This window comes from Amphiprion ocellaris, chromosome 21, assembly GCF_022539595.1.
Source record: "Amphiprion ocellaris isolate individual 3 ecotype Okinawa chromosome 21, ASM2253959v1, whole genome shotgun sequence".
Taxonomy (NCBI): Eukaryota; Metazoa; Chordata; class Actinopteri; family Pomacentridae; genus Amphiprion; species Amphiprion ocellaris.
Window position 1 is genome coordinate 7206676 of NC_072786.1, and position 15082 is coordinate 7221757.

Sequence of the window (15082 nt, forward strand, 5' to 3'; positions counted from 1 at the left end):
TTAACATAGATGTACCCACAAACAAAATGACCTTAAGCTGAGCACAGGTGTGTGTTATGCATGTGTACGTTATGTACAGATACCGAATCGCGTGACCTAAATATGTAGCAGACGGCGGGAATTGACAGGACTCAGAAACACCCTCACAATTTAACCAACTGTTATCATTTATGACAGTTAAGTCCCGATAAGTCCGCAGCGGTCGATTTGTAGTAGGATCGCAATCATGTGATCGTTAGCAGGCAATTGACATAGCATTCACTTGTTGTTATTGTTACAGTGATGCCGTGTCGCTATCTCACAATGATACAGAAATCTTTAACAAATCCGTGGATCCAGACTATAAACTGCATCACTGCCAAAATCTAATCACTTGGCACTTGGTCCTTGTGTCATTTCTGACTTTCCCAGAAAATTTCATCCAAATCTGTTGGTCCGTTTTTCAGTAACACTGCGCACAGACGGAATAACAGACGAACAGACAAATGTACACCGATCGTCACATAAAAAACAGATGCAGCGGAACTGTAGCGACATTAACTGGATACCAGATGTCATTGCGTGCTCTGGCATAAAACGTGCACTCACCAATTCATCACATCGCTTCGGCACAGTTTGTAAATGACAATGAACACAAGGAATGTGCTGCTAAAGTTTGGACAAGGCAGTCACTATTTTTCTGAAATATTTTCTCGACTGCTTTCCATCTAACACACAAGACAGTGAATGCTCAGTGCTGGACAAATGTCTAATTATTGCCTGTGATGTCCTTTCTCACACAGAGTGAGGATTTTGTGAAATGACAACCACAGTGGCTCCTATTCACTGGAAGCAATAACATAAAATAAGCGCTACGGAGGGAAGAGGAGCAGTGAAATGACACCACAGACCAATCTCACTTAATGTTCTATCACGGGGCTCCTATTTTATGCAAACAAAACAGACGATTATGAGAAAAGCTGATTTTGGAGGTCAGAGGTTGGGGTCTGCTACATCGCTACTGGGATTCAGCCTCAGAGATGTCATGACGACAAGAGTTGATGATAAGAGGTGGAATAAAGAAGAAGCATCGAGGGGAACTCTCAAAAGATCATTTGTTCTGCTCTAAATTCTGTTCTCCACAACATGTTTGTGGTTTTATTTGCTTGCGGCGATAAAGTTGCCAAAAGTAAAAAAAATGGTGGTATTGTGTTATCAGCCTTTAGAATTGGACCTTGACCTGATAAGACATCCCACGGTGATGAAGAAGCTTCTGAGTCATAATCAGAGATCCATTACCAACATTCAGAGCCTTTTACTGTGAATACAGGAGGATCTGGTTAGAAAACATAGTATGGTGTATAGTGCAGATGTGGCCAAACAGAGGCCTGACATTGATTTGTAGAAATGGAAAGCTTTAACAGAGGTGGAATGCTGCTGCAAGCTACTTTGACTTTGGCGATAATTGTTTTATTCTAATAAATGCCGGATTAGAAAGCCTAAATGTTGTTTTCTATGGTAGTTGCTTTGTGAGGCTACGTGCTGAAGAGTTAAATGCTACTGATGGCATGTCAACATTCTTATATTTGGATTATTGCACTTAAATTCACCAAAGTTCACACCTGACCATCTCATATTTCTTAGACTTTTTTTTTTTTTTAAAGTAAAACATGAGGTTTTGAGTTTAAAGTTCTTGAACAGGGGTGACGTCATGTAAAATTATTTGAAGCACTATGAGTTGAGAAAACCATGACTGTACTTTTTCGTAACAATATTATATAATTGTTCCAGTTAGGATCAATACTGGAGTGGTTTAACCATCATACTTGATTGTCCTAATATTGGCTATACAAGGGGTCCTCGGTTTACAATGTCCTCAGCCTACGGAGTTTTGTCGTTACATCGGAACTGGTTGTGTGGAAGTAGTTGGCGAGCGGAGCAGGCAAATACGTCATCACGCGGCGCTATAAGAGGAAGACGGCTTTGTTTTCATTTGCCAGTTGTACGCCACATTGGACTGTGTTATACACAGGGGACACACGGGAGAGTGTAGTTCCGATTTAGGGCAAAAACTGACTTAAGTCACGCTGTAAGAACGGAATTCCGACATAAGTCGAGGACCTCCTGTACATAAAAAAAAAACAACTTTTTTTTCCCCCATAAAGTATGCCTGTGACTGGCAACATGCTCTACATTTTGAAAGTTCCTATTGGTGCCAATCACAGGGGAAAAAAAAATGTCTCTTAAGCTGAAAAATGAAAGCTTGAGGCGACAGAAACATAACATTTTCTGACCAATATCACACCATCATATAACTGTTTTGTACTATTCTATCAAAACAAGGTGGCATCATCGGAGACCACTTGTACTTATCACTGAGACTTCCAAATTTCAGGTCTCTAGCTCCATTATTTCTCAAGTGATGGCACTTCAAACACTGATCCACAGATTGCCGTGAAGAAAATAAATTCAACGTGACCCCCAACTCAAACACTAATGTCACCTATAAACCCAGATTTTACACATGGTCAACTCAATCAATATTCACCAAATTCAGTCAAATTAAAGATGGTCAGGCAATGGAGCATTTGGTGAATTGAGGTGAAATGACTCATTTGAGTCGGAATGCAATGCCAGTTTTAAACAAGATAAATGGAAAATTTTAACTTTCAAGCCAGATGATGTGAAAATCAGAACATCACCAAAGTTATTAGGATTCATCCTCTGATCGTAGTAGATATCTGTACTATATTTCTCTGCAATATATAAAATAGTATTTCAGAAAAAGTAAAAAATGTCAACCTGCTAATAGGACTAAGAGGAAAGGTCATGAGATCACCACAGAGAGGAAGATGGATCCTCTTCATCCCACAGCTGTTGAGATATTTCTCTCTGGACCAAAGTGTAGAATGGACACACTGACATCAGCGTCACTGGAGCGAAGCTGCTAGGGAAAAAAAAAATAACAGCCATATACAAACAAGTTAAACGTTGCAGCTATTCTCAGACTGGAAAGCAGACAGGACTCATTTCAGTTTTATATTTTCACTGATGAAAATGGTAATTACAGATGCATCTGGTAAAATCTGAAGCATTAAAATGTGTTTTTCATACTTTACAAAATATATAATTGAAGCTTCCCGGTGAAACACTGACAACCACAGAAGAGGTAATTTGCTCTTCTCCAGCGGTACAAAAATATCATGTCAGACACCAGCGATCGTGAGCTGTTTGGACAGAAAACATTCAAACTGATACTTGCAAGTAATGACAAGTAAAATATACAAAACAAACATTCATCAGAAATGGGATTTCTCCTCACTATTCAAAAGCTGCATCTTTGATTTACAAACAACCCAAAAAACACTTTCAATCATTTAATAAAAGCCTGGATATAAGACCTTATGTTTTCTTTTCTTTTTTTTTTTTTAAACAGCGTGTGTTAATTTGTTTTGACAACAAACTCATTTTCTGATCCAACTGCAGTAAGACTGAATAAATTCCCAAAATCTAACAAGGCATTTTTCTGACATTGAACATTCACCACAGTTTGGATCGGATAATAACAGTGAGCTGGTTTTGGGGCCCAACTGACCAAGAATAAACTCTTCATCATCTTTTACGGTAGTTGCCAGAAACACTTTTACAAATATATATATTTATATATAGATAGAATTTTTTTAGCATCTCAAATATTTATATAAATAGAAGTTGATTAAAGTTCTGGGCAATACGACAAAGTGCAAAAAAAAAAGGAACAGGGAGGGTTAAAAAAATAAACTGTTAATACCTCCATAAAATTTAACAGCAAAGACAAATACAACCTTTCTGAAACCAGCATCCATGAGCGTTATGCCGATTTTAGCTGCAACAAACTGTAACTTTCCATTTCTATGACTATAAACAGCAAATCGGGGGGGGCTCTTCCTAAAAACACTTCCATTGCCATGTTTGATCTGCAGATACATGCGTGAAGGTGAGAAATTTTAAGATTTCCCGAGATCTGTAGCCGGTAAACCAATACAAACCATCACTACACCGTACTAGAGTTGATCTTTCATATGAAGTTTGTTGATTTTAACATGTGAAAGCTCGGCAGGTGACAGAAAAAACTGTGAAAAAACATCCTGTAATCGTAGGCATGTTAGCCAGTTAGCTGTACATAGCGAGTACCCAGAAAAACCAATGAGTATCTACAGTAAAACAAAGACCACCGTCAGGCAGGTGAACTGATCTAAGCTGTTAGATGATCTGACAAATAAAGTGTCATCATGGGAAGCGCTTTGAGTACTTGGAGAAACAGAACGCAAATACAACCGATTATGTACAATTCATTCATCGTTAAACGGGAAACAAATGAGAAGTTGGTTTCCGCCGAGGCAGCTGGCAAGTACCAGGTGAGAGCGTTTGCTAAGAGCTTCCCACTGTGATAAAGCAAATCAAAATGCTTTCAGTTACTTCGGCTCCATCAACAACGCCATATGAACGGACGGGGAACTCCTAAGACATTTATCACATCTATTATAGATACCACTTTTTATAATTTTGCCATTTTCCAGATCATCTTTTTGATCTCAGTTAAATTTAACAATGTCTGTCGCTGCGGGAGTGAAGACGCTTTGGGAAATAAACGCAAAATTCTGATGCCTCAATCATGTATTGTTCAATCAGCACTTGTTTTGTCCACCCAGTAGATATTTAAAGGCTCAAAAGGAATGGCCATGCTGCAGTTCCAGCACAGTGGACCGCCGAGCTACCAAAGAAGAAATGGTACGTAGCTCAATGGGGGCATTTGAGAAGTAAGTGGATGCATTTTGACCCAGTTCTGACTCGACATAACACAGCGACCCGGCGTAATCGTGCCGAGGCTCCGACCGATCGGCCTTGGAAGATAAAGACAGTTAAAAAATATAGCTATAACTTTTGAACACTGGAAGAAGTACGAAAGAAAGGGTGGAACCACAGGCAAACAGGAATGTGGGGCCCTTTGTATGAAAATACAAATAGGGCCTGGTTTCACAAAAAGTCAAGCTTTGTAGTTTTTTCAAAATACTGAAATGCTCGGGATTTTGTGATCCAAAAGACTAATCTAAATGCAATGAAGTCCTAATAAAGGGTTCTCTTGAGAATAAAGTGGAACCTCAAAGAAGATGAGAACAGACTATGCCACTATGCCTTCATATATACACTGTATTAGCATATTATGTAGTATAGAAGTGGGACACAGCTGCAAAATTGCGGTAAAAGGCTCCAGGAAAAGCAATTTAACTACATTTCGAATTAAGACTTTTCTTAGCTAACGTATCAAAATTGTTCACAATGAGCTGAGAGAACTGAATATTGAAAATTTCTCTAAAAATTAGCCACATAATGCAACTAAATGGAAGTGACCTAAACAGCAGCAATAGCCAAAGTTCATATTTTTTTAGCATTAATTTGCTAATGAACAAAATCTTGAAAGTTTTGAGAAACCAGGCCGGTGTCATCATTATTATTCAACACAGACCAAGGCAGGAGGGCAAAAATATTCCCTCTTTACCTCATATTTAGTAAAAGGGGACAATTAATAAATACAAAAATAATAACAGATATGTACACATTTTGAACAATATGAACTATAATAACAGTTTCCCCATTTCTTCAAAATGCCATAGAAATATTTTTTTTTGCTGAAAAAGTCTCTTTAGCTCAAACTTCAATGGTCAGTAAGATAACAAACATTATTTAAGAATGATAAATTATTATACAAAAACACAAAACCATCAGACACCGTAGTAATAATTCCGTTTTGGATGCAAGTTCGGGAGTTTCTTGCGACATCGAAACGACAACGAAGAAAGTAACAAAACAATCAGACTTCTTCCTATATGTGAATACAATGCATTGATGTGGCGCCGTTGGTAACGCAGATGCTTCTCCTTCCCTTGTGTGAACAGGTCCTCGTGTGGCACTGCTGGAGACTGATCTGGAGTCCGTGGAGTATGTAGGAGCTGAAGGGAAGTAAGTGCACTTTGAACACAGGCATGCTAGGATGGACGGGGGGAGACGGTAAACAAAGAAAGAGGCTTAAAGAGAGAAACCCAACCAAACCTGCCGTTACCTCTTCTCTCTTGGAGTAAGAGGAAAAGCTAAGATCAACAGATAGACAGAGAAAAGGGAGGTTGAGGTGGTGTAGCTGAAGTCTGAGTCCTACAGTAGTCGTGTCAGTAGGTCCTTTAAACATTAAACTCCCCAAAACAATCACAGACATCCTTCCTTGTCATCTGACTGGAAATATACTCTGGTTGTCCTCTTCCCCCAAAGAGATTCTACAGTGGTGGTATTATTAACAATGCCTTCAGAACCAGAGGCAAATTCCCTTTTCAGATGATGGGTTTTTGAAATCTTGTTCTGTAAAGACCACAGTGACGCAGAGCAGCTTTCCAACAAAAATGATCCGTAACGAGGGACGGGGAGTGAAAGCAACTGCCAGCCGACTGTGAGCAAAGACTTCATAGGCGCCCCCGACGTCACGGCCAGTGAACTGAACGGTCATTGGATAAACAGGGGTGACATCGCCGAGAAGAAGCAGTCTGATTGGTGCCGTCATTGGAAGGGTGGTGAGGTCGAAGGTCACAAGCGGTGGTGGCCTGCACAGCTGCCCAACATTTTGTCCGTGAAACAGGTTTCTGTCAGTGATGCAACTTGGCCTGCAGAGAGGGAACAGAGACTTAACAATGTGAAGCAGTTCCTAAAAGTGTTACACAGACAAATGAAGCTTGGCGTTGATGAGTACTTTGCACACTTGCCTGACGCTTAAATGGTCTCATATTTTGCTCTTTTTCAGCACATTTTTACAGTCTTTCAATTTATAGAATGTAAAAATGGTATATCTTACAATTACTCAATAACACTGTTTCAACTCTGTTCCAAACAGGTTGTTTTGGTGTTTTGGAGTCTCTTTGAGTGATTATTTGACATGGAAATATCACCAATATCACAGTACAACCTTTGTTTTGAAATTGTGTGCGCGGTGAGCTCCTCAGACAACGCTGCAGTTCTAAAATTAGTAGTTTAGCAGTGCAGAGCAACAGCTTGAATATGGCTCTGAAGTGACTGCCTGTTAACATGTAGTCTTAATGTCACACTTGCTTTGTTGTCTGACAGCAAATCAGTTTTAAAGCTGCCATCATTTCTGAATGACCCTCAGCTGTGGACATACAACCGGAGCTAATGGCAACATTAACGACAATACCTAGAGAGTGGCAGTAGTAAGAATGTTCATATCCTTACAGCTTCTATTTTACACCTCCAAGTTTTTAAAACAGGCAAAACACAATAAATTGGATTTTAATCACATGGGACCTTTAAAGTTCTTCTATCTTTAACTTTAATAATGAGCAGTCTAATGACAAACAAGCTAATGATTACAATTATACAATACTCTTTCCCATGTTCACCCCTACAAACTGATGTGCTATCACGCTAAAATTAAAATAGAAGTACAAGTTAGGCTGATGGGAGTGCAATTAGTTTTTACTCATAAATATATATTGAGCAGTTTACATCTGTGACCTGATGGTGGCAGTAGAGGAGAAGTCAGAGAATCACCAAAGTAACAGGATTCATCTTCTCAGGAGCATGAATGTCAGAACCAAATGTCATGACAATGCATAGAACTGTTGCTGAGATATTTCAGGATAAAAGTGTTGGACTGACTGAGTTTTCCATCTATAGAGCCATGACTAAAAAGCAATGTTCGGTCTTTTATGTTTCTTCTTATAAACCAATTATCAACTGGAATAGTCATCACTGACCCTGGAAAAAGGAATTTGAGAGAATATGTCTAATTATTTTTTTCAGAACTACATCTCATCATCTTCTTTATGGATAAAGTTTAATCTGTTTTCATCACTTTAACAGACACTAGGTCTTTGTTATTTAGTTGCTTCAGTTCGTCACATAATGAAAACCAAAGCATCTCCATAAGAAATGTGTAAACTCTACAAAGATTTTCTTTGGTCAGACTGAAAATTTAGATATTGCTGTGGGTCATAGATCAACATTTGCAGTTTCTTCCAAGACATTCCTCTGCACAGACACCCAGGTGAACAGAACATTGGTTTGAAACTTCAGGGTTGAGCACATCAAAATATATTCACGAAGATTCTAAGTAGTAAGTAATTGTGAGAGACAGTTTGTAAGACTGACCTGTCTTGGGGACTCGGGCCCCAAAGCCAGTATCCCTCCGCTGTCGTTTCCTTTCCCAAAAAGGCTCTCTAACTTGCCCGGCCTGCTCATCTTGCTGGCCTTCCCTCTGTAAGAGCTGGGACTCCTCCTCTTCCTCCCCTCGGCTCCTCCGCCATAAGCTAAGGGTCCTGAGGGGGGAGCCATTGGCTGATGGGCCACTTCCCTGTTGGGTGAGTAGGGTATACTGGTGGTGGCAAGTTCTCGACTGGAGAGAAAGCATTAAAATGAGAGGAAAATTGTGATTAAAAACAGACTGTAAACTCTCTCCTCACTCGTCTGTATAATCCCTTTGGGTTGGTTTGTTATTCATTGCAGCAGATCTTACAATGCTGCAGAATTTTGATGAAGGCCAAACACCTGTCATCACAGCCTTTGCACTGTGTGCTTACACGCTTCTCTACTTTTAATGAATCACACTCATGTGTTTTGAGCTGAACCTCCACTGTCTGTGTCACAAACGATAATAATAAAAGAGAATTTAATAGCAGAATAAGTAGGTATGACTAAATATCCTGAATACAAAGAACAGAATTACAGTTTTAAGAATTTTTCGATCACTGTCTAAACTCCACAGCCCACCTGTTTTGTGAGTTGTGACTCTGAGACCCATCAGCTCTGGACAGCCAGTCCTCTGAGCTGCTCCAAAGCCCACTATCCCCACGACCGAGTCCCTTTTTCCTGGCTGGGGAGGCAGCTGTCCCCCCAGAGCCCTGTAACGTTGAATGAAAGCTGCTGCCGTTCCTTTTGTGGTCATCCACAGTCGGAAACAAGGAAGAAGACGAAGAGTAGGAAGAGTTTTTTCTCTTTTTAGGTCCCACTGCAGGGTCCTCCGAGTCTTTGGATGAGCAACCGGCTTTATGTGCGCCGTTACGGGCTTTTCCCGATGCGAAAACTTGGGGTTGCGTAGAGTCTCTGATGCTGAACACTCCGGCCGTGGACGCAGACTGAGGAAACGTGGCGGTGTAGGAGAGGGAGTTGGAGGGGGAGGCGAGGAGAGAGGAGCTGACGGAGGCGGGTGAGGACGTCTGCTGGGAAGTGATGGAGGAGGAACCAGACGGGGAGAGGGAGGGGAGACTCTCAGCAGCCAGAGGTACCTTCCTGAAAGACAAAGGATGGGATCTTTCAAAGAAGAAATGCACCAACAAAAACTGCACTAAACATGCACACACTGCATTTTACTAAATGGCATTTTTGTTTCTATAAGTTGAGGAATTTTATACGATTCTCCTAGTCGTGCTTCTATTTCTGCTAATCTTATGAATAAAAACTCAAAAACTACTCATAGTCTGTTCATTTTTAAATTTTGTTTAATCATTACATGTACGCACGCCTACCATATTTTCTCTATTAGTAGTCTGTTTGTGTTGTTCTCTCCAACTTTAATTTAAAATCTGAAGGCTTCCCGTGTGATCACATTTTCTCTTGACAGAAAAAATACATTTCCTGTCTCACAATCAAATTGAATTGCTTTAAAACAGGTCAGCATGCACAGCACCTCCCCTCACATTTACACCTGCTCATGCTAACAATAAAACCCAATTTTCCTTATCATTTATCACCTGTTGATTTCTAAGTGCCTCCTGGTTTTGGAGATCGGAGGTGTGTCATTGATTTGTGCATTGTGTGCTTTCACACACATAACAGTGAAAGAAAATGTAATAATGTGTACTGCTCATGCGTACTCGCCTCCACATCTGTGCGTTAAGATGTTTCTCCACCATGTTCTGCAGCGCCAGCCTCATCCTATCCCATCGCCTGTCGAACACATAGTGGCCCCGTCCCATGAGTCTGCTGCTGAAAACGCAAAACTGGAGAGAAAAAAAAAAACAAAAACGGGGAGCCGATGAGAGTTTAATGGAAGTAAGAGGGTAATAAAGAAAGGCGTGGAGAAAGATGTTGAGAAAAAGAAAGAGGTCAAGAGGAGTAAGAACAGAGTGAGTTAGAGAGAATGAAGGGATAGGGCAGACAAAAATAAGATGGAAAGAGGCAACAAATGTGAGAAACAGATGCTGAAAAGAGAAAAGTTCCAAATTAAGACTAAGTGACATGAGAGATGACCTACAATAAGCAATGCTTTCTTGAGAACTTCAGAAAAAAACTGTACATGAGGGTCAATCTAAAAGTTACCAGACTGTACTGATGAATATCAAAAACTGCACAGATTTCAATTTGGCAGTAATTTTCATCAAAGCAGTATCCATATGCAGTGATGAAGTGCTCGCAGTGCTTCTGCAGCACTTGTAATGCTCGCTGCAAGTCTCGTTGACATGTTCAAGCACCATCTGTTATAAGTGTTCAATCTATTAAACTGTCAAAACAGCAACACTTTAACATTAATTTCATTTTGGGGAAGAAGATAAAGTCACAGGGAGTGAAATCTGATGACTAGAAGGGATGATTGCGTCGTTGTAGCCGAAAAATTGCATAATTACTGTGCTATAGTCAGGTACACAGCACATCAGAGCAGTCACATGCTATCAGGTGAAAGTTCAGGCAGTTTGCTCCCAAAGTTTCCCACTTCAGGACAATACAATAGAACACTTTCTTTACATTCTAACTCTGTGGAACTATTTTCAGGTTTTGCAACAACGTGAACATTGAAAAATCAACAATCCTCCTGATGTGCTCCTGGCCTGATGTGCCATGTCTGCTTTTTGAAACTACAGGTTCGTCCTCCCCTCCATATAAAGCTTGGATCATCTGGCTGCTGACTGACACAGAATGTGATGTTTGCTTCAATTTGTAATCTATGGAGAAATCGCAAATGTGCACCTTCCACTGGTCACAAAAACGTGTGCAACACAGGTCCCAGAGTTGATCGTTTGTTGTCTGGTGACATCCTGACTCATGACAGAAAGCACATGTTGTATGTAGACTGTGTTGCACTGCAAAAACCCTCTCAGCTTTTTGGATCAATCCCTGTACTTGTCCTGTACATCCACCCCTACTGCGGTAGGCTGCTATAACTTTTGGTTGATAATGTGAAGTGTACTGATGTGTACAAATTCATAGGATAGGAAATATTCCTACCTGGGCCATGTCTGAAGATAAGAACTTGCTATTTCTACACCTTTGGTTTTGTACGGATTAAACAACCAGCGAAATTTGTGAGAATTTGTGAGCTTCAAAGGTACACAGGCAGCCAGTTTAATCAAGCTTGATATGTAATACAGACATTAAACCAAGTATTTTCCCAAACGTTAAAGTATTCCATATACTGCTCCGATTCTAAAATCACACTTATACACAGACTTTACTTTGTTTTTCCTCTAAAAACACTGGATAAGAGCAACACCTGAGGCTCAATGCCAACTAAAATAATTCTTATAAATGACACATAAAAGCAGACCCTGCAGGGTAAAAAAGTAGAGATATTGCCTAAAACTTGTGTAAATGAGTATCGGATGCCCCGAGGTTATGGACTATGAAAAAGTGCAGAGTTAGTAGTCATAGTATTTACCCCTAAAGGCTGTGGGTGATGATTGGAGCAGTGAAAGGCAGGTCTGTCGGTGTCCTCTGGAGTCTCTGCGTCTCCCTCGTCACTGGAGAGGCGACTGCTGTCTCCCGCTGTCGTCACCCAGCTGTGGAGAGACGGCTCTGGGTTCGGGGCCGGGGCAGGAGGTGCTGCTGGGAGAAGAGGAGCGGAGGTGGAAGCGGAGGAGCCGCCTGGAACCCTGGAGAGGAAATATTACAAAGACAGCAGGGTGAATAAAACAAGGAGGCGAGGTCAGTAAAGGGGTACAGAAGTGAAATTTTATTTGAATAAAAACAACAAATAAGGTAAGAAATCAAAGCAAAACACAGACGGGAAAAGGAGGAAGAGACAGTGAAATGGAAAAAGGAAGAGGAAGGTAGAGAAAATTGGAAACAGTAATGGAAAAGACTGAAAAAAAGAAAAGAAAGAGCAAGAGCGCAAAGCTCTTTGTCGATAAATAAAACCTCTAAATAAAACCATATCTGCCCTTACACCACAATCAGTGTCATTCTAGATGTTTGCTCAAGTGGCAAAATCCCAAATAACTTCCTTCTTCAAACACAGGATCAGCCTCTGAATGGAAACGGGAAATGAGTTTCTCATAACACTTTCACAAGGGCAGACTTTCTCTATTGCTCTTCTGGCTATCTGTGTTTACAGCATCCCCTGGTGGAAAAATATGAAAAGGATGGCAAGCAAAAGAGACTCATTACCCATGAATGAGTCTTATAAGTGACACTGTATGCTTTAGTATCCAAAACAGTAAGTAAATTTAGAGAAACTCTTAAATGAACAACGGCCTTTGTTTGGAAATGCACTTTTTTCCTTTCAAGTACAGATTAAACTAAAAGACATCCATAAAGAAAGAGGAAATTGCAAAAGCAATTGGAAAATTATACAGTGCTGTTAAAGCTGGAGTTGTCTGTATCCTGAGTTTACACTTTCCATGTCCTACCTTGGTATGTGTGCGTTCGCCAGTCGTAGCTTCAGCGTGGAGAGCGGTCGTCCGTTTGGGCAGTGAGACTTGCTGGGACATGTGGCCTCCTGTGATGTGATACTCTGCTGGTTAGAGCTTTCCTTCCCTCCCTGCGCTCCGTCCTTCTCCTTCTCCTTCGTTCCGTCCTTCTCCTTTGCCCGTCCCTTGTGTTCAGCCAGGAGGACGTCAAAATGTTTCCTTCGGCCGGAGACGGCTCGCCGGTGGGTTAAAGAGTGAGTCTGTGGCATTAAAGTAAACAAAAATAAAACATTAACGGCAATTTCATACTTCTCCTGTGAGCTAGTAAGTGTTAAGAAACATCAACATTTCCAGAGAGACTTTGTTAATGAAAATACTGATCTGGGAAGAACTGAGTGTGGCATATTTTAAATGAAAGCTGCACTCAGAGCTTTGAGGCATGGCTTTCTGGTTTCATGACAATCACACCACACTAACACAGGTAAATATTACCTGTGCTTGGCAAGCTTGTAAACCCTCCCAGGCTGTTTGGAAGGTAACCAGTCATCAAACATTTGGTTTTCCAATAGCCATTTACAGAATGTGTTTAGAGGAGCTTCAGAGTTGCTGGTTTAAACTGGTAGTAGGGCAAAAAAAAAAACTCTTCCTGTACTCATTCAGGTCGTCTTCAAACAGAGGCCTGGAGGGTTCATGTAGCATCATGCTAACTATCCCGACTTCTGAACAACAGGGTGGCAGGTCAACAATTCAAAGCTGAAGCAAAAACATGGGCTACACTAGTACTTTTTGTTTAACTAGACGTGTTTCAGCAGTGTGAAGGAAAAGTACAGTATGCGACATGTTATTTGATGGCAGCAGGAAAGTAGAAATTATGCTGACGTGTTGTCGTTTTCCGACAGTGAATCTAGAGGGTTGATCAAAACAAAAGCACAGAAAATAGAGTATTTTTATATGTATAGACAAATAAGATAAGTCATAAGTAAAAATGTTTTAAGAAAACACTCCCCAAATTTCACATTTACATGTTCAAATGTCTTGTTTTGCTCCAAAACTCAAAAAATATTTGATTTCGGGTGACACAAAATTAAGATAACCAGATAATTTCCTAGTTTACAAAGCTGGACCCTGACTATTTTTTGCCTTTTTTGTCGCTTAAATATGTAAATAAACATATGTGTGTAGATAAAATAGTCAATTTAACTCAGTTAAGTAAAATCTAATCAAATAGTTTTACCATACCTAGCTGTATCTTGCATTCATTTTAAAGTGCACAAAAAACTAAACAAACAAACAAAAAAGATTCTTCTAATTTCTGTTCTATACAAGTTTATCTCTTTATTATGGTTCCAATGTTGGAAAACAACATGAACATATCTCCTTACTACACAAGAGCTCTGCTACAAATTCAAATAAATAAAGAGTAAATAAATGAAATTAATCAATATTTAATTAGTTGTAAACAAGCCGACATGTGGACACGGGAACACTAATAGAATCCCACTCTCACTGAGGAACCCTGAATTGTGCACATCATCTATATAAAGCATCATAAGCACAATGAAAGTTTGACTGATTTATTATTACTAAATCAGCAGGATCACCACTGCTGCATTTTCCCTTGTCCTAAAACAAAAATTTCAGGTTGTGAGGACACCACTTTCTGCACGGACATCATGTCCTCTCCTCTGCACGAGCATAATGTCAGTCACAAAAATCAACTCAGTATTTGAGCAAAAGAATATCATCATCTCCTTTCAAAAACACACTTCTGGACCTCTCCTTAATATTGGTCAAAATAAGAGTAGTTTCCCAAGTAAAGTCGAAGTGCATTTAAAAAAAAAAAAAAAAAAAAAAAAAAAGAGAAAACTCTGCAAACTTTTGACAAGGCAGGACAGATTTTCTACTCAGAGACACTTGATAAACAGAGACTCTGATATCCACAGCAGACCCTGAGAGCAGTGAGACTACCTTGTCTATGAGATCTGCTTTTCGCTTGAAATGATTTGTGCAATATTTTGACATTTTGACAATGTGGCCTCCGGCTTATCAAGATATAATGCCACATTTCCTGAAATGTTAGGGATGGTAGAGATATAGACATGACTATTTTGACCAGCCACTCCAAGAAACAAAGCAACAAACCAGTCAAAAACCAAACATCAACACACTAGCCTGGTGCATCTTTAATTACTTAATAACCAGTTTGAAGTGATTAGTAACGCTTGGTAGAGGTAATTAAAGGGCAGTAAAATAGAGTATTACTGCTAAAAGATGCTGCAGCCTCATCCAACATCTATAATTACCTCATCAAGGGAAGTGTAGGCCCTGTAATGCTTCAGCACTGCTACCCGGCATTAACAGAGAAATTGGAAGCGCAGACGCATGAGAGGCAGATAGGACCATAGCTGTGGTTCGGCAGTGATGTTAGCACGCCCTTCAATAAT

The 15082-nt window shown here is 40.1% G+C and overlaps 1 protein-coding gene across 2 annotated transcripts in view; it reads right to left on the bottom strand.

Annotated features, from left to right (window-relative positions):
* Nucleotides 1-3004: 3004 nt before the first annotated feature.
* The window catches only part of atxn7l1 (ataxin 7-like 1), a 33324-nt gene continuing 21246 nt past the window's right edge, over nucleotides 3005-15082 (bottom strand). For both annotated transcript variants that reach the window (XM_055006745.1, XM_055006746.1), the window contains exons 7-12: nucleotides 12639-12898; nucleotides 11669-11882; nucleotides 9895-10016; nucleotides 8788-9306; nucleotides 8170-8413; nucleotides 3005-6668 (exon numbers count right to left, since the gene is read on the bottom strand). In XM_055006745.1, the coding sequence (XP_054862720.1) occupies nucleotides 6651-6668; nucleotides 8170-8413; nucleotides 8788-9306; nucleotides 9895-10016; nucleotides 11669-11882; nucleotides 12639-12898 (1377 nt within the window). In that variant the 3' untranslated portion in view covers nucleotides 3005-6650. The remainder of the gene's footprint in view (nucleotides 6669-8169; nucleotides 8414-8787; nucleotides 9307-9894; nucleotides 10017-11668; nucleotides 11883-12638; nucleotides 12899-15082) is intronic.